General features: G+C 33.2%; 5 protein-coding genes across 6 annotated transcripts; 3 read left to right on the top strand and 2 right to left on the bottom strand.

Annotated features, from left to right (window-relative positions):
* Positions 1 to 5,722: 5,722 nt before the first annotated feature.
* Positions 5,723 to 10,318, bottom strand: LOC111303000 (omega-amidase, chloroplastic-like). 2 transcript variants are annotated; one of them, XM_022898963.2, is made up of 10 exons: positions 9,997 to 10,318; positions 9,792 to 9,908; positions 9,040 to 9,264; positions 8,459 to 8,552; positions 8,103 to 8,186; positions 7,588 to 7,666; positions 6,874 to 6,889; positions 6,387 to 6,467; positions 6,152 to 6,234; positions 5,723 to 6,058 (listed from the first exon to the last, which is right to left on the bottom strand). In XM_022898963.2, the coding sequence occupies exons 1-10, from the start codon at positions 10,264 to 10,266 to the stop codon at positions 5,980 to 5,982; spliced, it is 1,128 nt and encodes a 375-aa protein (XP_022754698.2). In that variant the 5' UTR covers positions 10,267 to 10,318; the 3' UTR covers positions 5,723 to 5,979. The 2 variants fall into 2 exon arrangements, with proteins under 2 accessions (XP_022754698.2, XP_022754699.2); XM_022898964.2 differs by having other exon boundaries at positions 8,103 to 8,177; positions 9,997 to 10,317.
* A 4,299-nt stretch (positions 10,319 to 14,617) lies between these two features.
* Positions 14,618 to 15,332, top strand: LOC149515421 (uncharacterized). Its single transcript, XM_089742480.1, has one exon. The coding sequence runs from the start codon at positions 14,834 to 14,836 to the stop codon at positions 15,239 to 15,241; it is 408 nt and encodes a 135-aa protein (XP_089598606.1). The 5' UTR covers positions 14,618 to 14,833; the 3' UTR covers positions 15,242 to 15,332.
* Positions 15,333 to 15,657: 325 nt separating this feature from the next.
* Positions 15,658 to 16,934, top strand: LOC111302549 (uncharacterized). The gene is made up of 4 exons (XM_089742432.1): positions 15,658 to 15,704; positions 15,816 to 16,098; positions 16,303 to 16,485; positions 16,596 to 16,934. The coding sequence occupies exons 1-4, from the start codon at positions 15,658 to 15,660 to the stop codon at positions 16,932 to 16,934; spliced, it is 852 nt and encodes a 283-aa protein (XP_089598558.1).
* Positions 16,935 to 18,011: 1,077 nt separating this feature from the next.
* LOC111302999 (PHD finger protein ALFIN-LIKE 4-like) lies at positions 18,012 to 21,921 on the top strand. Its single transcript, XM_022898961.2, has 5 exons — positions 18,012 to 18,325; positions 18,434 to 18,466; positions 19,644 to 19,872; positions 20,930 to 21,062; positions 21,418 to 21,921. The coding sequence occupies exons 1-5, from the start codon at positions 18,229 to 18,231 to the stop codon at positions 21,685 to 21,687; spliced, it is 762 nt and encodes a 253-aa protein (XP_022754696.2). The 5' UTR covers positions 18,012 to 18,228; the 3' UTR covers positions 21,688 to 21,921.
* A 2,119-nt stretch (positions 21,922 to 24,040) lies between these two features.
* On the bottom strand, positions 24,041 to 26,020 carry LOC111304123 (uncharacterized). Its single transcript, XM_022900638.2, has one exon. The coding sequence runs from the start codon at positions 25,346 to 25,348 to the stop codon at positions 24,299 to 24,301; it is 1,050 nt and encodes a 349-aa protein (XP_022756373.1). The 5' UTR covers positions 25,349 to 26,020; the 3' UTR covers positions 24,041 to 24,298.
* Between the last annotated feature and the right edge of the window lie 702 nt (positions 26,021 to 26,722).

Genomic DNA, 26,722 nt, shown 5'->3' with positions numbered 1-26,722 from the left:
GATTTTTAATGAAGATTGATTGAGTTGATAAAAATAAAATATTTCATTTATAAAATTTAAGTTTAATTTTAATTATCAAAAAAAATTTTTATGAATGATTTTTAAATTTTGTATAAAATTTATTTAAAATTTATTAATATATAACTTGACCCTAAAATAAAATAATTTTCACTCGCTTAAACTTATATATATATATAATTAATCATGCTTTATTATTTAAGAGACAGATATCTTTGTAATTGTACTTCAAAGGATCCCATTTGGCTTGGGTGTGAATCTTTTGAAATTCAAAGTGATGAGCTCCGTTACCAAAAATTAGAAATGACAGTTAAAAAGTTACTAAAGCAAATGGATGAAAGATTAGCTTTAATCATGAAAAAAATCTAGCTTTTAACCATGGGTAATTAGTAGAAGGAGCCTGTAATTTTTTTTCTTTAATTAATCATGAAATTTTCACCCATGGAGCCTTCATTTTGTTCATTTTGAAGCTCTGAACTTAATAACGGTCATCCTCGAACCCTGAACAAGTTTTGAAGATTGAAACAGAGAGAGAAGAGGAGACATGTTTTTCTGTTCTTTCCCTCTTTGTGTTCAACTGTTCATTTCTTCTTAAATTCTTCTTTTCTGTTTTTCCCACCCTACGTTGCTTTTCCTCTACACAAAAAGGATGCAGTCAATATACGGTCTAAAAAAGATTCTGCCACATGGCACGACCCAGTTCTTGAAATATGCTGGAATCATCTCCCAAAGTGCCCTGCTTCACAAAAGCAAATTGCATTATTTTATTTTTGACATGATTTGACGAGTTAAGTCATTTCAGTCTGATCATGTCGTCGGTCATTATTTCGCTTAAGACAAAATTTTGTTTTTTCTCTGTTTTTTGATCTGGAGTTGGAGTTTTCAGAGAATAATTGATTACTTTTTTTTGGACGAAATTTGAGAGAGGGGATAATGCTATAGACATTTCATGCAAGACGATGCAAAGTTATTCAGTTAACCCAGTTAGAAAACGCGAATCTAGTTGCTTCTCCAAAAGCATGAGAAAAACATTAATATATGTATAGAAGCAACATCAATATTAAGAATGCTGAAAAGGATGGCTTAAGAATATTACAGGGTGAACAAGGGGTCTGCCTGGGTAATCTCTGTCAAGATCACATGTTTTCCTGTTTCTGGTTTGCTCATGTACATCCATTTCCAGGACATAAGCTATTATGGATGCAACATCCAGAACCCTTTCAGTGCCCTTTGGGGTAAGAAAAAGGGGGGAGTGATTCAGAAAAGGTCAGTGATCTGGTCTCTTGCATTGGTTTCAGCAATGTCTCTCATCATCAGTGTCTTTGAATTTAGTGAGCTAAAATAAGGTACATTGCAAGGGTGGCTTCCACCAGCAATCAGACAATGACTGTTGTGTACTTTCTCCATCTGATGCTAACAGATCTGGTTGAGAGATTTAATATTACTGCTAAGGTAGGGCCTGGTAGTAATAAAGTTTTGAACTGCCCATGTATGCATGATGGATGCCTCGTGCGGCATTGTATCTGCATGCTTACCAAGAAAACGCTATCCCAGGGCAATTTCCCTTTGAAATTGATATGCAGTATGTCTTCAATGGCACCTTGGACAACTCCATTGTTCCTTTAATTTCCTGGTGAGAGACCCACGGCCATCATAATTGTAAATCCATTAAATCTCAATTTTTTAAAATAACATACACACAGGTCTTAACTCATCTTAAAACTTTGGTATCTTTTCAAAATGAGATCTAATTTCATACCTTTTTTTTGGGTGATAAAAATACCAAGACAAATAATTAAGTTGACTTCAATTCCCAATTTAAGAATGTTAACAGGATAATTTTAGAATTAATTAATAATAAAATACATTTAAATTATAGTTTAAATTTTTAAATTTTCATGTTTGAAATAAACTAAATAAAATCATTTTAAAAAATTTCAGTTATTAAAGTATTAAGTTGAAAATTTTAATAATTTATAAAATAAAACAATTGATTTATTTTTTTTAATTTTATCTTTGAATTTTTTATATTTCTATTAAATTTTTTATTTATTCAATCATTAAATTTAATTAATTGAAGCTAACAATTTTTAAAATTATTTTTAATAATAAATTAAAATTAATTTAATAAACATCAATTAATCAAATTAAATGGTTTCAATTATTAATTTGATTAAAATCGAATATTAACACCCCGTAATATTTGACTTACTAAATCTAGATAAGGATGCAAGGGCAAGAGGAAGAAGAAAGTACGGACCGTGTACTGGGTTTTCCCCTTAAAATGTGGGGTCCAATGTGAGCAGAAACAGCTAATACCATAGTCTATGCACGGGCGCCAATAATTAATGGCTGATATGGCATCACGCGCTCTTCTGGTGGGGCCCTAGAGTTTGGAAAATTCAAGGCTGGGGAATGTGGGGACCATTTCCAAATTCACGTGAACCTTTTTCACCGTGTCTCTCCAATGACGTCCGATCTGAGTGCCTCTGACACCTCCGCTTAAGGATATTACTCTCTGATTTCTGGGGCTTCCCTCTTCACACACCGTCGTCAGCCCATTGAGTTTTAGGCTATATTTGGACGCGTGCTGCGATTGAGTGCGGTAAAATTAAAAATAATTATAATTATAATTATAATTATAATTTTAAAAAATTTATATTAATTTAATTTTATTAAAATTAATATTTAAATTTGATACGATAAATTTAATAACACAACTCAAAAAATACGATAAAATTTAAATAAGAATTTAGTTTCCCATCTTTGGAAGATGTTCCGCCAGTTGTCTTGTGCCACGTGTATAATAGTCTCTCTCAGCATTGGCAGCAGTATTGGATCCCAATTCCCATCGGAGCCCTTTTAATTTACAAAATTTATGCTGATAAAAAAAAATTACTAATATCTATTATTTAATATAATAAAAGACATACTTAATATCTTTTTTATTCTCAAAAATTTGATTTGATTTGATTTTCTATTCTTGAATCTTTAGTTGGAATTGTCAAACTAATTGGAGAATGGGCACAAATTGCTATAGCAACGAAAGAGAGTGATGGAAGGTTTTGGAGTTTATCATTATTCTTAAAATAAAAAAAAATTCTGTCGAATGTTTTTATATTAAAGTTTTTTTTTCCTTTATTCTAAAGCCTTCTAAGAGTTATCTTGAGGAATTATTAAAAGCATATGTGCATTTGAGACTTTAATTTTCAATTTCATACATTCAACATAAAATCTATGAAACATTTCTTATTGAGATTATATATAATTAGCATAAAAAAAAATTTATGGTGCATTAACAATTTTCCATAAGCATATGCTAACTAGTGTGAATTCTTAAAACTGAGGAAACAAAAATAATGATATATTTTAAGTTGATAATGCAAAATTTGCAAGACATTAAAATATTAATCTCAGATTCTAACTAATTTAAATATTTTAATATTTTTACTAACCAGTGCACTATGCTATTTATAATAATATTTTTATGCTAAATGAAAGAAATTAATAATTAATTTTTAAAAATATATTTTAAGAGAACTCCTTAATAAAATTGATTATTTAATTTATTAGAGGGTAAAAAAATAGATCCGGTCAGAAATTTGCGATTGAGTGGAACAAGTAAATTAAATGGCTTCCCTTGATTAGGGAACCAAGGCCCAAACCAGATATGTAGCGTCAATCGAAAGAGGACACAGAGTTTGTAGGACCGGAAGCTTGCCTCCTCGGCAGAGTGCAAGGAGACGTGGTACGGCCACACCTGATTTTTTTACCTCCTGGCTCTCCTCTACGAAGATTTTTTCAATGTTCCTTGATGTGATCCATCATTGATTTAATCAACCGCATCGTGTGAGAATCAGAGGAAATATCGGACCGTGGAGATTGGATTAGAAGGTTATGACACAGTTTTTCTTCTTTTTCTTTTATTTTCTGGTGATGAAGAAAGAAACAGTGTTCTTTCCAACGAAGCAAACAAAGGGAAGTTTAATAGCATATGGCCATCTAGGCATTGCGATTGGGTTCTTTACTTTGAGTGCATCCAAGTGCGATGCATATAGTTTATATAAAAATTATGTACAAAAATTTATATTTATAAAAAAATCAATATTTTTTAATTATTTTTATATCATATTATTATATAATATTTTAAATTATTAAATTTATATGTTATTTTGTACTCTTAATTTCTTTTGATAAATTTGCTATTGGCTTTAGATTAATTTGTATATATTTTAGGGTAAAAATAATAGATTTATTACTAGTTGACTTTGAAGTAGGTGAAGTTTCTTTTGCTCCCACATTTTCCATTTATTAACTTATGGTCTCTCTTCGAAGAGATGGAGTTAGAAAGGCAATTTTAACACATAATAATAATGTTGTATTAAACAAATTTGTTAAACTTTACATGACAAACTTATCTAAAGTGTTTTATATTTCCAACAATAAAATTTCCAAAATAAATGTTTACTCTATAACATGATAAAGAGTAAACATTTTATTACTTACTATACTATAAACAGATGTGACCTCATCAAGACATCAAGGTGACATAAAAATTAATAGATATAATTTTGATAACTTAAATTTGTATAAAATTTTGATAATTTTTAATCTAGATAATCTCTAATAATATTTTGATATCGATTATGATTTTGATGACATTTCTAATAATTTAGATGACATTTTAATATTTTTAATAATTTTGATAACATGATTTTGCTAAATTTTGATAATTTTATAACCATTGACATATTTTTTTATATAATTTTGATATCAAAATTTGTTAAATCAAAATCATATTAATAATTTTTATAACATTAATCAAAATTATATCAACAATTATCAAGATCATATTAAAAATTACATGTAAATGTGTATTCACTATTAAAAATTTTTTTTTAGTGTTATGACCAGGCTTAGTTGGTAACCTAAAACCAAGTAGGTCTAAAAATCTAATTTCAGTACTATCAATATGTATACATTGAGGTTATGTTTAGTACATAATATTATAATAAGATAAAATAAAATAATATTATAAATAAAATTAGATTAAATAATATCATTTTATTTTATATTTAATATATGTAATGATTAAAATAAAATAATTTATTTATTTATCAAAATTATCATTTCACAAAATTTATACAATTTAAATTATTGATATAATTTTTAAGAGTATAATTTAACATAAATTTAATCTTATGGATTAAAAATAATCCTTTTCACTTGAAAAAAATTGAATAATTAGATACTAAAAAAATATTAATAATCCTTACAATCCTTATCTCTCTTTAGATACAAATCAAACATAAAATAAAATAATAATTATTCTATCCTATTAATAATCTTATGCATCAAACCCGAAAATATCCATATAATATTTTTTTATCATTTTTGGGTAAGATGTGTTGGAATCAAATCATCACACTCTAATGAAACAGATAATGTGATAGACAAGATCCACAAAATTATCAGTACTTTGAATTAGGAGACAAAGCCACATTTTTTCTGGCTTGCCAAGTAGAATAATAGCTATAGTGAATTAACCCAGGCTTCTTCTTCAGTATTCACGTCTCCAGGCTCATTAATAGTAGGTTTAGCTGGTAATAGATTTTCTGGGCATGCATGATTCTTTATTAGGATAGATCCACTGTTTTCTAGGATCTATCCACAGGATTTGATATGTCCATTCAACCATGACCCATAAAACAAAAATAATCGACTTGATTAAGATTTGCATGGTGGCCGGTGGGTTTCATACTGCAAACATGAAAACAGTAACACTTCCCATCATTGAGCTCCCAGCAACCATCCGAATGATTAACATGATCTTTGTTAACTACTGAGTTTCCTCAACTGAGTAAAGGACTAGAAAATTCCCATGATTTTTAACAAAGTTCCACCTTTATCAATGAAAATTCTAACCATGAATCCCAGCTCTCTCATAAGCTTCTCCTCTAATCAATGAGAGTTGAGCCTCTGAATGTCTACCAACTGGTAAAGATCACCTCGCCGTTGCTTTGTTAAGGGGAGACTTGCCCTAAATTTCATACAAGCATCCAATTAAAATGAATGAGCAATTCCATACGCATGTAATATCGGGAAAACAAATACTAGGTGGAAGCCACGTCACCTTCGTTGCTTAAGTATTGAATAATCAATCTCTGATATAATTATGTCCTCATTATGGTCAGTGGTAGCCAGAACTTCTCCAAACTGTTACATGGAAAAATTTTCAGTATATTCTTGTCTGCTCAAAAGACTTAAAACCACAACAGATTCAGAAAGCCTTGCTTTCCACGTGTTACTGGAGCAAAGCCTTATTTTGTTAATCCACAACAGAGCTTAAAAAGCAAGCATCTACTTACAGGTCCTACAAGTGTTGAGTGACCCCAAGCAACGTAACAGGCTCCAGCATCTCGAGCAGGTGAACAAGTTGCAACATATAACTGTCATATAAAATTTTGTTAGAAAAGAAACATGAAACAGAAACCTTTTACAAGTAATCAGATATTCATGTTCTAGAAAGAAAAGAACTTTTTATGATCTCAAGTCTCCCATTGTGATGAATCCACCCCACTTTCAATATTTATTGAAACACCACAGCATGAATTACAAACAACTATTTTTTTTGAAGCTTAATAAAACAGAAGAAGAAAATAGGGCAACTTATCCCTGCCATTCAACTAGAACAGCATTAGACTGCATTCTAGTTTTGACTATATAATGATAGAATCTACATAATTTTCATTGGTTTCAATGGTACTAGAACCATTTCTTATTAAAGAAAGCATTATACTATGCTAAAGCCCTTATGCTCGTCATTTGAAGAAGGGGGAAATATTGCTACTGTACCTGATTATCTGCAGCCCTGCATATGAAACAGCAAGAAACATATTAGTAAGATCAACAACTATCATATCGAGCCACAAACAGCATATACACTATTCTAAATTGCGAAATATAACATTTAGCTCACTGAATCATCCAATAAGGTGGTACGCTTCAGGTTGTGGAAGGTTGGATGTTCAACCAAAAAAAAAAGCAAATCTGGAGGACAAATCAGCATGGCTTGATCTAAGTTTCAATTTATTGTTGTATATATAAGTTAATATTTTCCTTTTTAAAATGAAATGATGTTTCCAAAGGTGATCAAACATGCTAAATTCCACTTCATCAAATAAATTTATTGGAGTCTCTGCAAAGCAAAGTCGGCAAGTTATCTTTGCTTAGAAAAGGATTACCGACACTTACAGAGTTCTATACAAGTAAAGAACAGGATTTTAAAATCAAACCTAACATCTCAAAATTAGTAATTTGGCATTCAGCTATACTCAAAAGAACAAAATTTCTGCATACTCCTGTTATTTTAACTGCCCTACAATTTCCAGCCAAAAGCTAAAAAAGCAAGGAACCATCACTGCAAGAATACAAGGTAAAAAGAACCGTATCACATATTGCTCTCTGCAGTTACAGCATCCCCTCCCCACCCTACCTTATTTCTCTCAACCTTTTTAGTGATGTTTAAAGAATTAACAAGGAGAGTGAAAGCACGGAAATAACAAGCACCTTATTCTCTGCAGCAGCTCCCAATGTAATTGTCCAGTTGTCATGTTAAATGCTCCAGGATAGCATAGCAAGTGAGCACCTAATTTCAACAACATGATACACTCATAGTTCAAAAAATTCATAAATAAGATGGCAAATATGATAACTTCCAAAAAATAAAAGAACATGAAAAACAATATGAGCACAATATAAATTATCCAAAGGGGGAAACAATAGAAAAGATCCAAATCACAATATAAAATATATAAATGCTAGTAAATTATGGGAATTAAAGGAATCAGTAGATGTAGGAGATGTTGCTTAAAGAATTCAGGAAGAAACAATATCCTCTAATAATTTATAGCAAAGGATTTAGAGAAAAGAAAAGAACAGGAGAAGTAGGCCATGACAAAAATACCCCACACTTGCTAAATTATTTATAAGTTAGAAAACAATAATTGTGTTCATCAGCTACCAAAATCCAACATTAAAAATGAAATTAATTGTATCAAGGTTCAATGGAGAAGTAAACAAACCTCTTGCAGCATATATCATTGCTAATTCCAGAAAGCGAATGTCATGACAGATGCCTATACCAATACGCCCAACGTCTGCAAGAACTATTGATGATTACTTTCCCACTTTGAAAATTATTCAACTAGTATACTAGATTGCCAACAGGAATTAGTTGTCACAAAAATCTGATCGTAGGAAATTTAAAATCACACTTTATCACGATTAATGGCACAGATGTAAGAAATATAGAAGTGCCAAGTAAATGCCAATGACATAAGAAGAGATGATTAACAATATATGGTCTAGAAAATGCTTCTGACAAAAATTATGGACAGCTCAATCGTTCATGCATGCAAAGTCTAATGAAATATCAAACCTGTGTCCACGATGGTAGGAGTATCCCCTGCAGTAAGGGTCTTGGATTCCATAAAGGTAATCTCCCCAGGAATATCAATATCAAAAAGGTGAATCTGTAGTTCCACAAGAATGTCATCAATATAATGCACACCAGCTTTAAAGGGAGTGTTCAAAATGATATCACTAAAACTATAAAATTGTCTAAAGGACGCTGCCAACTTGGTATCTGAGATCAGGAATTTCAGGGTTTGCATGCTGATAAGATAGCGGCAAAAGATAAAATAGATAAAACTCAATACCAATGATTGGTTTCTTCCAATGGGGATCTAGATTTTGATGGTATGAAAAACAAAAATTTGTCATCGTAATAATGAAAACTGATATATTAGATGGCTCTGTTATCTAGTAACATGTGTCTATGTATGAGCTGATATACAGGTGACGACGGATGTTATACAATAGTCGAATTATTCTACCTCATGGACATCAAATAACAGGTGGCCCCAGAACACATTCCCTTGCCAAGTCCAGCCACAACACAAATAATGCGAAAAATTGGCATTTCAGTATACTACCATATGGGATAGGAAGTGCCTCTACCTTGCGATGCTTGGCTTTCAGCTTTCCATCAGTACCAAAGACACAACAAGTATTATACAACTTATCCCCACAGCGTTCAGGTATAGAGCCACCGACTATTGTGATCTTCAGGCGACTAGAAACTTCAGACAGCATAGCTGTTGAAGGAGACACATCACCACCTGCATCAATATCTTCAGCATTAACTGGGAAGCTTTCATTCGAATATGGGCTGTTCCATATTTCCTGACATAAAATAACAGACAAGAAGGATGGGCCTTAAATTGATGCTAAGATATCATATTCTTATTTCATAGTTTATAATCTTTCCTGCAAAATCTATTACATGTAATTTGTGAACACCAAAACCACCATTTCAGGGAACACCAATGTCGTTTATATTCCACCACATATTTGGCTCGTCAAACTGAAAGGTGAAAATCTTCACCTTCATTTTCACCAAAAATAATGAAAAAAAAAGGCATTAGCTAACACGCTTGATCAGTGATCACCATCACCATCCATGGTTTGCTCTGGCTGAGTAGCAAGATTGACGCATAAAGCATCCATGTCACCATGTGAAAAAGTGAAAATTTTCATTTATCTGGCGTCCGCAAATTTCTTAGCTCACCAAGCAACCAAATTTCTATTTTTTCAATTCTCAAATTCGATAAAAACAAGCTTAATTTTATACAAATTATTACCTAACAAAAACCCTCATTTGAACATTCGCAAAGGTTAAACCTTGACACACAGACAATAGCAAAACTCACAGGCAAGAGAACAAGCTGGGCACCCTTTTGAGCAGCCTCCTCGATGGCCTTCCGAGCATGCCCTATGTTCCTCTCTTTATCAGGTCTTACCGACAACTGGCAAAGCCCAATCTTGAACTATAACAATAACCCAAAGCAGATCTGTTTAACAAATACACAACTAAAACAACAATAAAAAAGGACTAAATAAAGAAAAAGTGATTACCTTTGTGACAGGAGGGGTGGGAAGAGGGAGGGGAGGAGGTGCCGTGGCTAGTTCAGGCTTGAAAGATGATGCGGTTATGGATGTTGAGTTGGGCCTGATTTGGAGCTTTTGGTAACGTTGAATGTAGAGATTTTTGGTGTTTCTGGGAATAGTTGGAATTACTAAGGTTCTTTGAGAAATGGGTTTTGATGAGTGCTGCAGAAGGGAGCGTGAGATTGCGGAATGACTTAGATTCTTGGAGCTAGCTAGTGATGATGCCGTTGACGTCATTTCATTTCACTTTCTGCGTCTGGGAACTCGATTAGAACGTTTTCGTTTCTGGCTGGGGTCTTTTTTTTTAAACGTCGTTAAGAGGAGTTTTTCGTCAATTTGCTGTCAAAGTTGTCGTGTTAATGGGCGGATATGATTGGTTCTCGATGAGTTGATTTTAGTGGTTTAGACTTCTTAAGGTGACGATGAAATCACTTGATCAAGGCTCGCTAACAACGTTTCAAGAAAATGTCATATCCCAACTACCAACCGTTTCCTTGTCTTTCAACGGTCATTAACTGCCTTCTCGCGCCTTTTCCAATTGATTTATGTCCTTGATATTAACTTAAAAACAATTTGCAAGAGCTTTTCTCAGTTTCAATTTCTTGCTCTTCTCTTGAGCCACCATCGTTGCGGTTCTCAGTTTCCATTGTGGCTTTTTCCTCTTGAGGCCCCTTATACGGTGGCGCTTCCATTCGATAGCCGCCACCAACCAAGGATTAAGATCCCATCTTCCTCCAAAGAAATTGAGATTTTAGACTAATTAACACTCACTTCTTCAGGTCATGGCGGATCCAAATTTCATTGTTCCCTATCAAGATGATCCTTATTACACCCCATATACAGACGACACTATGAACATCGTGGACAACATGAATCCTTCTCTCCTTGCGGACTCTCCTTTAATTCCTCTGTCTAGCGAGAAAAGCAAGGATGCTATTGATATTGATTCACCAGGGACTTTGTCTCTGGACTTTTGGGATTCAGACAATGAGTGGCATTCTGGAGCGAATCCTTTGGAGATTAATGAGGAAACGAGTAATCAAATAGACATAAACTTGGTAAATGAAAGTTTACACATAAACAACCTGCATATTCCTACTCTTGAGGATCGCTTAGCTGTTCATGAATCCTTTTCATTTCCCATTTTAACCCCTCAGTTTTCAGAGGAAAGAGGGGAAGCCATTGATCCTTTACGGAAAACAATAATTTCCGGGGGTATGTGTAATGAGTCCAATGTGGTGAATTCTCTGGTTATCTGGAAAAGTTGTAATGAAAGAGAGACGCATTTGGGAATACAAAGTCTAGATAATATGAATTCAACTCAAATTTCTGGTTGGCCAAGTGAACCAGTCCCGTTTGGTTGTAGTGGTTGTGAAATATTGAGAGAAATTATTCATATTAAGGGTGCGTTTCATGTTACTATTACTTGAAATGAAATATATTTATAGTATCAATTAGTGTCAATGGTGATTAGGTTGTTCTTTTGGTGATGATGTTTCGTTTTTATCATGGTAGGCCGCCATGTTATGAAACTTCAGATTCATGGAAGACTTGGAATTTTTTATCATGCTATTCTTGATGTACAAACAAGTACTGAAGCAGTTACTCGTGAAATGTTCGAGTAAGTTTAATGTTCTTTTTTTTCTTTTCTCTCCACTTTCTTCTTGAAGTACTTTCTTATTTGATTGTAACTTGGTTATAGAATCTTGAGGACTGACATGAGTTACAAAACTCACTTTGATTTTCTTTCAATAGTTTCTACAAAAAAGACAATGAGGAGGTGAAGCAGTTTCTGACTCAATATTGCATCAAGAGAAATCAAGAGGGATATATGGTGATTAAGGATCCACGCTCAACTTTCTATGAAGCCGTTTGCGTGCGGCTTGATGGGGATGAAAATCAGTCTGATGGTGACTACATGGAGAAAACGTTGACACCAGATCCAAGTATCTTCTAACAATGAACATGTGAATTCTGGAGTAGTTTTTTACACTCCGTGTTCTCATTACATACTTAATTTTGAGCAGATTATTAGCTAAATACAATGATTTATACAAAGGAAAAAGCAGGGCTGATTTTCCCCTTTTCGTATCGCTGGTTTATCACATAGTAACGGTATGACGGAATTTGTCTAAATTTTTGCAGGGGACGTTCAGAGGGATGAAACTGCAAACGACAGAAATAACCAAGAGCAGCCTCCTCTGTGCCTGGCTGCACAGATTGTGGCCACTGCCTATAATAAAGCTGTGAACACCTATAACAAAGAGAAGTCTCCATTCTTCCTGGTAGAGCAGGTTGTAGCTACTGTCACTGACCTATTAAAGGAAACTAGAATTTTGCCATTGGGTTTCCTATTTCAGTTAGAGCTCTGGGCAGGATTAATTGAACTTGAAAATGATTGCATTTCATTGAATCCGGTTGCTACTCTTAGTGTTTCTATTCTAGCCTCTAACTTGGTTTTTTTTTTCTTATTGTTGGTGAAATAATGCAGAGAAGGAGAGTAAAGGAGATAACCTACAAAGAGTTATCAAATTATTTTGATCTTCCTAGAAAGGAAGCAGCCGAGAAATTGGGATTTTCTGAAACTGTAGTGCATAACATATGGCTGAAAACCGGTGGCACCGGAAGATGGCCTTATAGAAAGGTCTGTTTTCATTGATTCTTCTCTCCTGAATATACCAACATTCTTTTATATACTGGATGTGTTTTCTGCTGCATATCTCAGGTTCACAGCATAAAGAAGGAAATATCGAAATTGAGAGGTCTGTTAAATTCAGATGATCCGCATGAAAGGGTTCGAGCTAGAAAAGAAATCCGGAAGAAGGAAGAAGAGATGGCTGAACTTTATAGGGTACCTGACTGAGTATTTACTATTATGTAATATACTCAAATCCAATCCAATCTTAAAGACAATTCTTGCTTGATCTTCAGATTTTTGGAATATTATGTTTTATCTAATTTATTAGATGTTTCAATTTGTACATGTGAATTTGGAAACTTAAATTAAAAAAATAATTATTATAATTGAGCTTGAAATACTATCTGAATTTATTTGATGTTTATTTGGTCTAACTTAAAAATTACAAATAGTGCTAATAATCACATGGATGATTGATAAAGTATTAAATTCTTAATTTTAGAGATTAAAATTTAAATCCTGACAATCTCTCAAATATAAAAAATACAAATAATAAATAAGATATATAATTTTGAAAATTTATTAGATTAATTATTTTATTTTTCATTAATATTTTTTTAATTAAATAAAATCATATTTATAAATAATATTTTTAAATTAATAATAAAATATTATTATTTTGTAATAATTAAAAATTATAAAAGCTTATTTAACTCTTTATAGTAATTTTTTTAAAAGTTATATTTATAATCAAATAGTATGTTCGTATAATCAACTGAATAATAAATTATTATATCATAATCAGTTACAATCATGAAATAATCAATTAAAACAACTCTTTATAACAATTTTTAATTTAATAATTTTTTGAAATGTTTGGTGCAATCAACTTAGTCAAAATCATATTTCATTTTGATTCATTTCTTTTTATTATTAATATATTTAAATTGATAATATTATTAAGTTTTTCTTTTCTTTTTACATAGATCACATTTTATAGTTTACAAGATATGTTCAAAAGTTATGAGTAGAATTTATAATTTCAAAAATTATAAATTAGTTTTGGATAAAAATATTACAGTCATATTTTATTTTTTGATGGATGGTTACGAATTATGAAATTCAAAGCTAAAAGAAATTGTTATATATCAAATGGGAAAAATTATCTAATAGATTTATCAAAAAGGAGAAAAACATCTAATGGTGAATTAGATATACCAAAAGAAAAAAAAAATTCTCATATTCCATTAAAGTTCTTTTTATTATGGTTTAATCTAAAACCATATAGGCAAACATAAATTATATATTAAAGTTAAATAAACTAAATCAATTTAATTATGTAAAATATAATAATTATCAATCTACATTATGTTGAAAATTAAAAACAATTTATATTTTTTATTATCCAAAAAGTAAAAAATATATTTTTATAGTAAAAATTTCATTTTAAACACACAATGCTTTAATATTGTTATATTTATAGCCACAAATTCGAGAGAAAAATTTAGATAAAAATCTTGAGATAAAATTTGTAATTTTTTTTAATTAAAATGGAATAAATTAAAATTAAAATTGAAAATCCAAAATTATAGATTGAAGGATCTTGAAACATAGATCAAATATGTAAAATTTAAAAAAAAAATGATAAAATTTTATACATATTTTAGATAAGTATTTTTATAAAAATTTCGATAAAATTTTTATCGTTAAATAAGTGATTATAATATTTCAATTATAAACAAAAATTTTAATAACTTTTTCACGAATTATTAATAGTCTCATTGAATTTTATCAATTTATCAATTTTGATTTTAGATTAAAGTTTTTATTAAATTATTTTTAATAAAAACTCTATAATTTCACTTTAAAAATTTCATGTAAATCTTATAAGGATATCTTTTGTTTTTCCTTGTCAATTTTGGGACAATTGTTAGTATATCAAGCATTTTAAAGTATAATTAATCCTAATTAGCAACAAGGAGAGGAGACTAAGTTTGACGGCCGGCTCGCTTGTCCTGTAATGAATATTAGACACAAAATTGCCCTTACAAATGGAGGCGTAGAGACCTATAAAAGTTTACATCCTTTGATGTGTTCGAACGTGGATGCTTACACAACTCTAGGACCTCGACAGTATAAGTTTACAAGATATTCCATGGAAAATCAATGCCATTTTTCAGGAAGAAGGAGATGGATGGTGCTCAGACAGTGGTTTGTGTGAAGCGAGTGAAGCAAGATGAAACAGAAGAGTGGGATGAGAGCATGCCATTGCCTGGAGACATTATTGAAGGGTATGCTGAAAATGATGCTGATGATGAGTTATTTCGGCCTGCAAAAGTTAGATCTGAACTAAGTTCACAGCTTGGAAAGATCGGCCAGAAGGTGGAGACAATATGGGTGAAGGTTAGAAGGGGTGATGAAACGCATAAACTTCGTGTTCGTGTTGTAGCACAGAAGTCTTCAATTCTCCAGAGGAAGTATACAATTAGAGCGGCTAGGGATGACAGACATGTTGCAGTTTTAGGTGACTTGACCTTAGAACGATGCACCACACTCCAAGGTAGGTATCTTTAATTTCCTTCATACCAGGGCTGGGGGCTATTGCTTTCTATTTCCACTTGATTGAAAGACCATAAGGTCCAGAACCAGTTTTGTCTAACACAAATTTCTGAAAAAAAAAAAAAAAAGAACTGTCATAACAGCTGGAAGCAAAAATATGACTAGCATGTTGAAATTTGCGGCAGTTTGATACGAGAATCTGTTTCCTTTAGGATTATTTGAGGATTAAAGAGGAATTAATTCCCTTTCTCTTCAAGACGTGATTTTGAATTGAATGAATGTATGAGCCTTGAGTGACAGTAAATCCAGAGAAACGAATCAAATCATGAAAGATTAAAGTAACAAACTTTCTCCAATCCATAATATGTGAAACCTAGGAGAAAATTGCTATTTTCAGATTGAAACCATATTTTATTACCGTCGCTTTTGCAATGGGAATTCACTGGAAACAGCCTGAAGCTTCAAATCCCGTGCTCTTGTTAAGACATGCAATTCAAGACATATTCATTTCATTAAATTATAGGTATATATATATATATTTATATTTATATTTATATATCTTTACTGATTGAATCAACATCGTAAAAAGAGGGTTTCTGCCTGGTCATGCAGAAATAAGCAGGAGGTTGGTGAATGTGGAATTTAGAGGGTTCAACAGAAAGGAAGTGAAGTATGATTGGAAGAGGAAAGTGGGTACTCACCTGCCGGACCAAGCATCTACTGTCGTTAGTTCCATTCTTTTCCTGCCCTTTCAAGGCGAATATTGCATTGAGGCTACTGTATCCAGGTGCATGGCCTGGTTTACTGCGGCAGTATCTTCAGGGGCTCCTCTTGTCTTTGTCAATGTCCAAACAGAACAGATCGCGACCTCGGTAGCTCTCTCTGTCAATCTTACTAGTCTTGAAGATGCCAATATTTTTCCTAGAATAAGTCCAGATCCATCATCTTTCTATTTTAAAAGGAAGCTTTTTGTCAATCCTAACATGCATGAATGTTTTCCTAATAAGCCAAGAGGTAAATAAACTGAATCTCTTTGTGTTTTGTACCTGTTGCAACATTTTCAATTTTCCCTGAAGGAGAAAATCACTCCTACCATAAAGGAAATAAATCGAGGGAAGCAACAAAACCACACTTCAAATGTAGAATTAGTGCAAAGCATAAGGCTATGGTTCCTACCTGGAGTGGATGAAGTTTTACTTGAAATGATACCAGAACCAGGAGATGCTGGATTTGGAATGGACATAAAACGGACAGAAGAGGTAACTCCCTCGTTATCTTTTCATTTTTTTTCTTATTCTAACAAGACAAAACGAACGTTTAACTAGTTCATCTCTATGACTCTATTGTCATGTCTAATTGTTTCGCATAGGGATTTATTTGCGTCTACTCAGTAACAAAGGGTTCAGCTGCCGACCGTGCAGGGCTGAAGCAACTACTTGAAGAAGCAAATGCCAAAAAGCATCTGCTTGTTATCTCTCGATTAGAAGGCAAGAGTCTAATGCCTACGAGTGTTAGCTCTGCTGGGCTTATATACTGTTGTGATCACAATGAAATAAGGGTCACCCTAATTTCAGCTATCAACCAAATGGATATAATTCAACTCCATATCATGGCCTGGCCTAACGAAACTCGTCCTGACACCCTGAAATCAATCAGTGCTGCGACCCTCCGGCCTCCCAATGGATATTATCACTCACCGCCACTATGATCAAATTCAAATGTGGGAATTAAACCGTTTGGTGTATGACATGTACTTGAGTCAAACCCTGGGCATTGTCTCGAATAACAAACCGTCTTTATGCAGAATTATATAATGTGAAACTTTAAAAGAAGGGGAGTGCCAAAATTCAATGAGCGCTGCAGTATCATATGACGTGTCTGCAAAAGTTTGCATGAGAATTGAGAGAATAATTTTCTTTTCTCCAGCTTTTGTTTCCATTTCAGAATCACAAGAACTCGCGCAATTTCGAATTATGACCACCTTATCATGTTCTTTTGTCTCCTTCCTATGCCTTACTATCATTGATTACTTCAATAGGCCATCTTCCAAATCTCTAATTGAACCAGAGGTGCGCAGGTGGGGCTTGATTTTCCACTAGATAATGAACACCTCAGCTGTTGGCACGCCTTGCTACATAGCCAAGCTTAGCTCTATTACCAATGAATTTCTTTTTCTTGATTCACTTCTCCTTATCTCTTCTATTCTCTTCTTCTCTAGTAACTGGCACATCCTCCTACCTACAAATTTTCTCCTCCTCCTCGCCGTACAAGCATAAATCCCTGCCTCCCTATACATTCAAGTCTACTCTTCCAATCACCACCCCCACCAAATTATAAAGGCAAGAAAAGAAAAGGTTCACCATTCAAAAACAACAAAGAATTTTGTATAAAGTATCTTTTGTTTCCAGTAATTTAGCTTTTTTTCCCATAAATGATAAACCCTCTTATCAATAACGGAAGATGGGATGAAATTTGCTGACCTCTCTACAACAATAATAAAAAAGCAGAAACGAAAACAAATCCAGTCCCTTTATATCAGGCTGCTGAAGCTCCATTGGGCCAATAGTCCATAACCAGACAAACAAATTGGCCCTCCGAGATTGTTACGTAGAGGAGTTAAGAGGAAACCATCCCTTTTTTTGACATTGTGGGTTTGTCTTGATTTCATTCAAAGGGGCTTTTCTATTTAGGGTCTTATGGGCCGAAAAGGGAAAGCCAGGGTCACGGATTCTTCCCTGTCTTATCAAATCCGCTTAATTGAAAATCTCATTTGCCTTCCGAACTCGCTCACATCTGTCTTTCCTTGTTTCTCCCTCTAAACCGAGTGAGATAGAGGGGGTCAGTCAAATACTCTAAACTAAACTTTTTTTTTTTTGGCAAATCTTTCTTTTCCCTCCTTTACCTCTCCGCTTCTGCTTCTCATCCCCACTCCCCAAAACAAAAGAGCTCTCTTTAAAAGAGAATGAAAAAGTAAAAGAGGAAGAAAATAGTCAGTTTGGGTGATGGACGGCGGTGCTTCATACAACCCACGTACAGTCGAAGAAGTCTTTCGAGATTTCAAGGGACGTCGTGCCGGCATGATTGAAGCCCTTACTACTGGTAATAGTTTTACTATTTTCTCTTATTTGGTTATCATCTTCTCAACCATCTTGTTTCTTTTAAAGTTATTTTTATTTAATTACTTATTGGGTGTGGTGGTGGTTGCAGATGTGGAAGAATTTTACCAGCAGTGCGATCCAGGTACTGGGTTTTTGTTTTTATGGTGAACTAATTGTTGGGTTTTTACATCCAGCTTTATATGGTTGGTAATATGATTTAGTTGAAGTTACAATTTTTATATAAATAGAACAGAAAATTCAAACCCTGTAATTGAAGTAGTTTAAATTTTAATACAAGTGAAGTGAATTTTAGTGCATGTAATGGTATTTACGGTATACCTTATTGTTGTTTAACTTTATGATATGAACGAAAATTGTTCAATTATTGAGCTACCATTTTATACTTAAATTGAGCTTTCCCTTTTACAATAAAAATGAATAATCTGAGCTAAGTAAGAGATCTGTATGTTCAGATGCGTAGATTTAATAATTTCAACATTGTTGTTGTTGTTGTTTTTGTTCCTCATGTGTTCTGTTACAAATGTAAATTCCGTTTCTATCTTTAAATAAACAAATGTAAATTCCTTTTCTATCTTTAAATAAATTAACATTTTTAAAAGTTGGCGCGAAAAAAGTCTTTCTTTATTTGGTATTTTTTTTTTATTGACTGTCTAATTTAAGATTGTCCTCATTATTTGATGCTTATTGGTTTGTTAGATGGCCGTGATACAGAATAAGGCTAGACAACAGGATGTGGATGCAGTATAGCTGGCATCATTGCTGTTATTATGGAACTAACAACATAATGCTTACTTTTTTTATTTCTAGTTATTAGACTTACTAGTCTCTGGTACTTTTCCAAATTGCAAACAAGGTCTTTGAGAATTCTTAAAAACCTTATTGTAGCATGTGGTTATGGTCAAATGTAATTTCTTCAAGATATTGTTATACAGTGGTATGGTCCAAATTTATTATTCAGTTCAGCGTTTTTGGAAATAGTACGTCTCTTATTTTAAAAAAGATGGAAGTTTTAGTTATATAATTATTCTGTACTCTGCTTTGATATGATTTTTTTTGCATTTTTCATCTCATATATGTTTTTAATAAGATGAACTGGAAAATAAATGAGGATTAATTCTGCAAGAATTTCAATTAGTATAAAAACATATTCATTTTAACTTAGATGCAAATCAATGAATGCGAAACCAAACGCAATAAACTAAGTGTGGTTGCCTTAAACTTTAACTCATTCTACCTTGTTAGGTTCCAGATGTATGAAATGGAATTAGTTAATTAAAATTCTAAAATCTTGATTGCAGAAAAAGAGAATCTGTGCCTTTATGGAATTGCCAGTGAGCAGTGGGAGGTGAATTTACCTGCTGAAGAGGTGCCTCCAGAGCTTCCGGAGCCTGCACTGGGCATTAACTTTGCCAGAGATGGGATGCAAGAAAAGGACTGGTTATCTTTGGTTGCTGTACACAGTGACGCGTGGTTACTTTCTGTGGCTTTCTATTTTGGTGCTAGGTTTGGGTTTGATAAAGCTGATAGGTATGTTTTGTCCTTGCCCAATTGTTGTCTCCTGAGTTGGCTTTATATATATATATATATATATATATATATATATATATATATATATGTTCTAGGTGTAAATAAGTTAAGTTACATGGTAGGCATGCACACCAATCGAGCCTCAGTTCAGCCAAATAATTGATTTATGGTCATGTTTGGTGCATAGGATGATGGATAGGATGATATGATAATTATTTTGTATTATGTTTGGTTTGTATCTAATTGAAAGGGATAGGATTACAAGGAGGATTATGATCCTCTTGGTATAGGTTGATTCAATCCTTCCAAAGTGGAGAGGATTATTTTTAATCCAATGGGATTAAACTTACATGTTTTATTATACTTTTAAAAATTACATTAATAATTTAAATTGTATAAAATTTGAGGAAGGATAATTTTGACCTAAAAACAAATTATCATAATCTTAATCCTTGCACATATCAAACATAAGATAAGATAACATTATTTAATCTAATACTATTCATAATATCATCTTATTATATCCTATCTTATCATAATCTTGTGTATCAAACATGACCCATGTCTCTTGCAGTTTTGGTGTTTTGTTATTTATTAGTATTTTTTATATCATGAAAATTTTGCATGGTATTTTTTTGACTCAGTTGACAAACATTTTTGTAAACGGATCCTCTTTTATGGTAAAATTTAATACATTGTCGAAACTTGTATAATTTGGGTAGAATTTGCTACTTTGGTTTGGGAAGCCCCATTAACTAATTTGATTTAAACATCCATTTATAAGGTTTTCCTTGAAAATTTATTGCATTGATTAGTTGAATTTCTCCGCAAAATGCTAAAGCCAGGTGTTAACAGAATTCTGAGGTCCTTCTAGTATCATCTAAAGTATGATTGGGCTGATCCATGAATTTAGGCTTTCAGCATGAAGTACTTAGAAATTAGTGAACTTGCTTAAATTGTGATGCTTTGTACTGGCTTTGGATGTGGCTTTAACAAGCATGCTATATTTTGAGCTGGATTTTTCCTGAATAATACCATGCCGGTTAATTTGATGCAGGAAACGCCTTTTTAATATGATAAATGATCTTCCAACAATATTTGAAGTTGTGACAGGAGCAGCTAAGAAACAGACAAAGGAGAAATCATCAGTTTCAAATCATAGCAGCAACAAATCTAAATCAAACTCTAAGGTATGGAAAATTTTTTTCTTGCCCAGCTATTTCATGAAATTTTTTTTCTTTGGATATGCAGTAGTGAATTTTAGATTCAAGGTGGGTTGAGGTTGGAGCTAATATGTAATATTACATTATTCTCACAATTTGACAAGGCTTTAGGCTTTATGACATGGTAAAAAATCTAATAGTGAACGTATAATTCTTTTAGACGAAAAGCTGATCAAATAAAGTTGTTGGCATTTGGGCTTGTTACATCAATATTTCCACAAAGTTCATTCTCCTTGTGCTGAAAAAGAGGGAAATAACATTACAATTTCACGGGCACCTTATAAATTAGATTTGCTTTTCTTTTTGTGTTTGAAAAATCCAGCGAGGTTCTGAATCTCAGCCCAAATATTCAAAGGCAATGCCATCAAAGGATGAGGATGATGATATTATGGAAGAGGAAGACGATGAAGAGCATGGAGAGACATTCTGTGGGGCTTGTGGAGAGAATTATGCAGCTGATGAATTCTGGATTTGTTGTGATATCTGTGAGAAATGGTTCCATGGAAAGTGCGTTAAGATTACACCAGCAAGGGCGGAGCTTATTAAGCAGTACAAATGCCCATCTTGCAGCAACAAGAGAGCACGGCCTTGATGGTAGCTGGTCGGTGGCTCTTATGTGAATTCTGTGGAGTGCTAACCGTCTAGTAGTTAATGTACTCTAGTTTGTTCTTAGTTAATGTGCCCTTTAATCTAGGATGTCTATCATGGCTTTTATGCGTTAATCGGGAACTCGCTGTTAATTTGATTATAAAATAGGATATTTATAATCTGGTTGAGAATAATTTTGTTCCTGCCCTTGGAAAGGGAGACTTGTTTTATGTTTGAATCTTCTTGTCTTTTATTTGCAAGCATTTTTATTTCCTTTTGTACCCTAAGCTCAAGAAGTGTAATGCTTTGTCATTGTCATTCTTTTAAAAAGAAAAAAAGATGGAAAGAAGAAAAATAGAAAATGATCATAGAACTATTGTCTATATACATGTATATGTATATTTTCTATGTATATTACCAGTCTAATTAAAATACTATATATGTATATTGTTCTCGATTGAGACGCCGATCCACCATGAGAGGCACATGATGTCTTGTGTGAGCCTTTGCTTATCAGTATTAGACATCGTAACTCCCTTGTCTCCCAAAAAGAATAGTACAAAATAATAAAAAAAAAGGTTGTAGTTTGTAAACTGTAACTGCAACTCAATAAAATAAGCATGAAAAGTGAATCCACCGGTGGGTTTTTTTGAGGATGTTGTAACGGCTGAATCTTGGTTTCATTTGCATGCCAGTGCCATCGTCGAGTTTTCTAAAACCTGTACTTCTCAATGTAATAACTAAGACCACATAATGACTTATTAACCAAATGACACTCAACTGCGCCCCATAAATCCCCCAATTCCTTTTGCATTTTGTTGCGAATTGAGAATTTACTCTTTTACGGAACATCAACTTGGAAGAAGTGGTCCTCAAATTGGCTTCAATCCCAGTCGTTTCATTTGGTCTCTCACACAAGTGTGGCTGTTTTGGATAAAAATCAAACGGGAAAATGATTGGTTGGATGGGCCCATTGTTTCTGCTTGCCTGGTCCATAAACATTCTTAGTAATGGTAAATATTGGGTGGTCCATAGTAAATCCGACTGGCGAATGGGTTTTCGTATCAGCCCGTGGTTTTCCATCCCTCGATGATGTGACTCTGACTACAAAAAAAAAAAGAATAAAAAAAAAATGAAGAGTTCATATCCCCTACCCAAATGCTAAAGCTGCCTGCCGCATGCTAATCATTTTTCCCCCTGTTTCCGCCAACCACTGCTTCTGAGTTCTTTTTCATCTATCGATGCAGATAGAAATTTTGTGTTGAGCTGTATATATTTTTTTTTTCTCCATTTAAGATGAAGTGAATGGTGATGTACTACGTCTATGCTGCAAAAGTAATTTGTTGTTCCTGAGAACTGAGATTCATGGTGGGATTGATTGAAATTTTGCGTCTAAATCTAACTCCCCAGTGAACAAATATGCACTTGACTTTAATGCAGTCATCCAAGTATGGAACCCTACCGCTAGCACCCATATCTATATCATGTTATTGTTCTTGAAAAGAAAAAATAAAATAATTTCAGCACAATGAATTTGAAGTCAACAGAATATCATTAAAGACCTTTTTGACATGATAGATTGTTAGTAGTAATTCATGTACTGTATGACTAACCTATACTAAGCCTAAACTAATCCGACATGAGGGTGACCTATATTTAAAATGTCAGAGACAGTTTTTGGTTTGCATACAAAAACAAGTTGACTACCCAATCTTTGGATGATTTTACTTCGTCTTTGTCTAGTCTAAAGCATGTTTTTTATTAAATGGGTAATGTGGGGATTGAGATTTGAGAATATCCATGTGTTATATGACGGAAGCTTTTAAGTTTTCTTTTTTGTATCCAAATTTTTTTCTGTCTTTTCAAGTTTTTGAGGGGCAGAGCCAATTTACCTTTTCTCAAATGGCGCATTCATTAGATGCAGCCCATCTATATTAGCAAATGGAAATAGAATAACAAGGCTAAAACGCAGTAAGGCAGGGACATGAGCGTCTGACGTCAACTAATCCCTTAAATTAAATGCCACAATGAGATCGTATCATGTTGAAAACATTAAAATGGTTTGCAAGGGAAAACACTTTGGTTCAGGTATATCTTTGCTTAAGCAAGAAAAAGACAGATCACTCATCATTCATCAATGATAAGAGATAACTGAAGACACATTAATAGTTGTAACTTATTCAGTCAATAGAAAGCGCAAGTATTCATTCAGAGATTATATTCTTTTCAATCATCATAAGAATTTATTCAGAGATTTCTACTCTGTCATAACTGAGATAGCAATGTTCAACTCAAGGTGATTAAAAAGAAAAAACCAAACAAAACTTTGGAGTAGTAAAGGATTGAATTATAATAGATTGAGAACATGAAAGATACATTTTATTACAGAGGCAGATGGAAAAGAAAGAAAAACTGCTACATACACGTTTTACATCAATATGCAGGTGATACTCATCATTAAAATGCCAAAATAAGAAATGAAAAATTTACAATTAGTAACCCTTCTTACTAAGCAGGCCGGTTGAGGCCAAAAGGGGGATAAGGGAACAAAAACTTAAAGCATCTCAAGTGAGAGAAACCTATATGTTTTACCCTCATCCGCCCTATTCATGTTGTCAAGCTTCTTGGCTCTTAGTTGATAACCGTTTCAAGAACTCATAGGTAGTGATCATGGTTGTTGCAGACATAGACATTGAAGCCCACCTTGGTCCCAATCCCCTGTAACAAGCTGCCAATCCGCTTTGTTTAACCAAATTCCGCACTGTCTGCAAAACCGTCAAAGGTTTTCTTATCCCCTTCTCTTCTCTATCCAGAACCTGTAATCTGGTCTTGATGGTGTCAAGTGGCATAGTGATTAAAGCTGAAATGCCACTAGCCATGGCTGCACTTAACCCTTGAACTGCCACCAAGGCCTTTGAATCAGGCCTAAAACCTGAACACCCAACCACACCATTCTCATCTTTTTTACCCATAGAGCAGCCAAAACCACCCCAAATAAGCTTGTGTGCAACAGAGTAAGATGCCCACCAAACCGCATTAGATGGTGCATATGTCAATATTGAGATCCCAAATCCCCTATACAATCCTTTAGGACCATCTGCATGCAGAATCTTCCTAAACGCATCAAGACCATTCCTATATCTACAAGAATTCACATTTGGAATCACATTTCTGCTACTGTTACTATTGTTGCAACCTTGAACCATAAGTCTTTGGCTCACAACGTCAATTGGAGTCCAAACAAGTTGTGCAGCCATAGCTGAACTCAACCCAGCAGCAGCACTAGCTATAGCAGTTGCCATAGTATCTGAAAAACCTAAACTAACAGTGGCAGTACCAACACTGCTCTTGGTAGCCTCAAGGGCTCCCATGTAAAGTGCTCGAGCTGGGATTGTCCCCATCAAAGAGGTACCAAAGCCCCTATAGAATCCTCTCAATCCTTCATATCTCATAATAGAGAAAGACATTTTAATGCAAGAAATTTGAGTAGATGAAACTTGTTGTCTCGTTTTCAAGACTACTATAGGGTAAAGAGCAGCTGATACACCTGAAAATAAAGCGGCACCTAGAAAAAAGAACTTGGATTTATCAAGCATATGCCAATCTATATCTTCTTGTGTATGAATCTCTGACCCTGAATCATCCTCGGCTGCGCTTAAACTCATTTTCTTCACTTTTCTAAACTGTTTAGTTCAACTAACTAAAATCTGTTTTTCTTATCCTTTCACCAAAATCAATGCCACCTCAAATCCCATTCAAAACTCTATATATACCAACTCAGCTCAAGTAAAATATAACTCAAGCTACTTGAGTTTTCTATACAATTAAAGCTACAAATTAGTTTGAGAGCGGAGAAGATGATCAAAAGGCAAAGAAATTGAAAATTTATGATGGGTTTTTAGTCTTTTAGTATTTGGAATGTACACTAGGAACTCTATACAGAAAAGGAAAGGAAAATGAAGACCTTTTAGTTAGTAAAAACAAAAAAGAAAGGGTTTTGTTGGTTTTTTTCCTTTTGCGCAGCCAAATTTGAGAGCGAACGTGGATCAGCAGAAGTAAGTCGAACATTACTGGCTACAAAAACCCCAGATTTTATTTTTGATTCTTACCAGAAAAAAACCAAGTCTTTGAAACATCTTCAAGGCACAACTGGGGAATGATAAAGAAAGCGGAGAAAGAACACAGATCTCAAACACAAAGAATCTAAAAGAAGTGGGGGAAAAAAGTGGGTTTGTGGGTCTTTCACAGAAAGCAAGATGGATTGTGTTAATAAGAAGGAACTGGAAAAAGAAAAGTGGGAGAGAGTGAAAAAGAATGCTTTAACCGTAGAGGTGAAAGAGGACAAGGTTATGGATTTTAGCAAGGGTTTTGCGGATCGAGGAATTTAGACACGTGTCGATTACTACTTCGACGACAGCTTTCCTTTTCTAGACTCAACATCAGCCTGCTTTAAACGTTCACTCGGTTCAAGGAGCTGGACTGTTGCTACCCTCCGTTTCCAACTTAACCGTGGGTGATCTTTCTATTAGAGTGAAAAAAAAAAGGAAAATCGATTTAAAATTATAGAATTTATTGAAAAAAAATTTTTAATTTAATTTTGATATTAAATATATATTAAGTTTGAATTAAAAAGTAAAAAATAAAAAAAATTTCAAATATATATTTTTATTAATTTTATATATTTTTATAAAATAAAATAATTATTTTATATATAAATTTATTTAAATATATTAAAAATTATACTAAAATAATATATAAAAAATTAATGAATGAATCAACACAATTCAGATTAAATTAATTTTAAAAAATTAATTAAAATTTGATACAAATTTTAAAATATTATATATTACTTAAAAAATCAAATCAAATCTCATCCTATTCAAATCATCATGACTTTTATTTTTTATCATCTCTAAACTACCGATTGATCGATGTAAAAACTTGAAAACGATAGCAATACCCAACACCCATGGGTTGGTTTTTTTTTCCTTTTTTTTGGGTTGAAAACTTGAAATACCCAATACCAAACACTCGTAATG

The sequence above is a fragment of the Durio zibethinus genome, chromosome 13 (genome assembly GCF_047325235.1).
Source record: "Durio zibethinus cultivar Kanyao isolate XHJ-2024 chromosome 13, ASM4732523v1, whole genome shotgun sequence".
Lineage (NCBI taxonomy): Eukaryota > Viridiplantae > Streptophyta > Magnoliopsida > Malvales > Malvaceae > Durio > Durio zibethinus.
The sequence above is the reverse complement of the archived record's forward strand: the minus strand, read 5'-3'. Positions and strand labels throughout refer to the sequence as shown.

Excerpts from the sequence above, each read along its gene's own strand:
- LOC111303000 (XM_022898963.2), bottom strand. The coding sequence starts at position 10,266 with ATGACGTCAACGGCATCATCACTAGCTAGCTCCAAGAATCTAAGTCAT. Across the intron at positions 9,265-9,791 it reads CCCAGCTTGTTCTCTTGCCT|GAAATATGGAACAGCCCATA; the intron begins GTGAGTTTTGCT and ends ATTTTATGTCAG. Across the intron at positions 6,235-6,386 it reads ACTCAACACTTGTAGGACCT|TTTGGAGAAGTTCTGGCTAC; the intron begins GTAAGTAGATGC and ends TCCATGTAACAG.
- LOC149515421 (XM_089742480.1), top strand. The coding sequence starts at position 14,834 with ATGCCATTTTTCAGGAAGAAGGAGATGGATGGTGCTCAGACAGTGGTT.
- LOC111302549 (XM_089742432.1), top strand. The coding sequence starts at position 15,658 with ATGGGAATTCACTGGAAACAGCCTGAAGCTTCAAATCCCGTGCTCTT. Across the intron at positions 16,099-16,302 it reads CAGAACAGATCGCGACCTCG|GAGAAAATCACTCCTACCAT; the intron begins GTAGCTCTCTCT and ends TTTTCCCTGAAG. Across the intron at positions 16,486-16,595 it reads ACATAAAACGGACAGAAGAG|GGATTTATTTGCGTCTACTC; the intron begins GTAACTCCCTCG and ends TGTTTCGCATAG.
- LOC111302999 (XM_022898961.2), top strand. The coding sequence starts at position 18,229 with ATGGACGGCGGTGCTTCATACAACCCACGTACAGTCGAAGAAGTCTTT. Across the intron at positions 18,326-18,433 it reads GATTGAAGCCCTTACTACTG|ATGTGGAAGAATTTTACCAG; the intron begins GTAATAGTTTTA and ends TGGTGGTTGCAG. Across the intron at positions 21,063-21,417 it reads AATCTAAATCAAACTCTAAG|CGAGGTTCTGAATCTCAGCC; the intron begins GTATGGAAAATT and ends TGAAAAATCCAG.
- LOC111304123 (XM_022900638.2), bottom strand. The coding sequence starts at position 25,348 with ATGAGTTTAAGCGCAGCCGAGGATGATTCAGGGTCAGAGATTCATACA.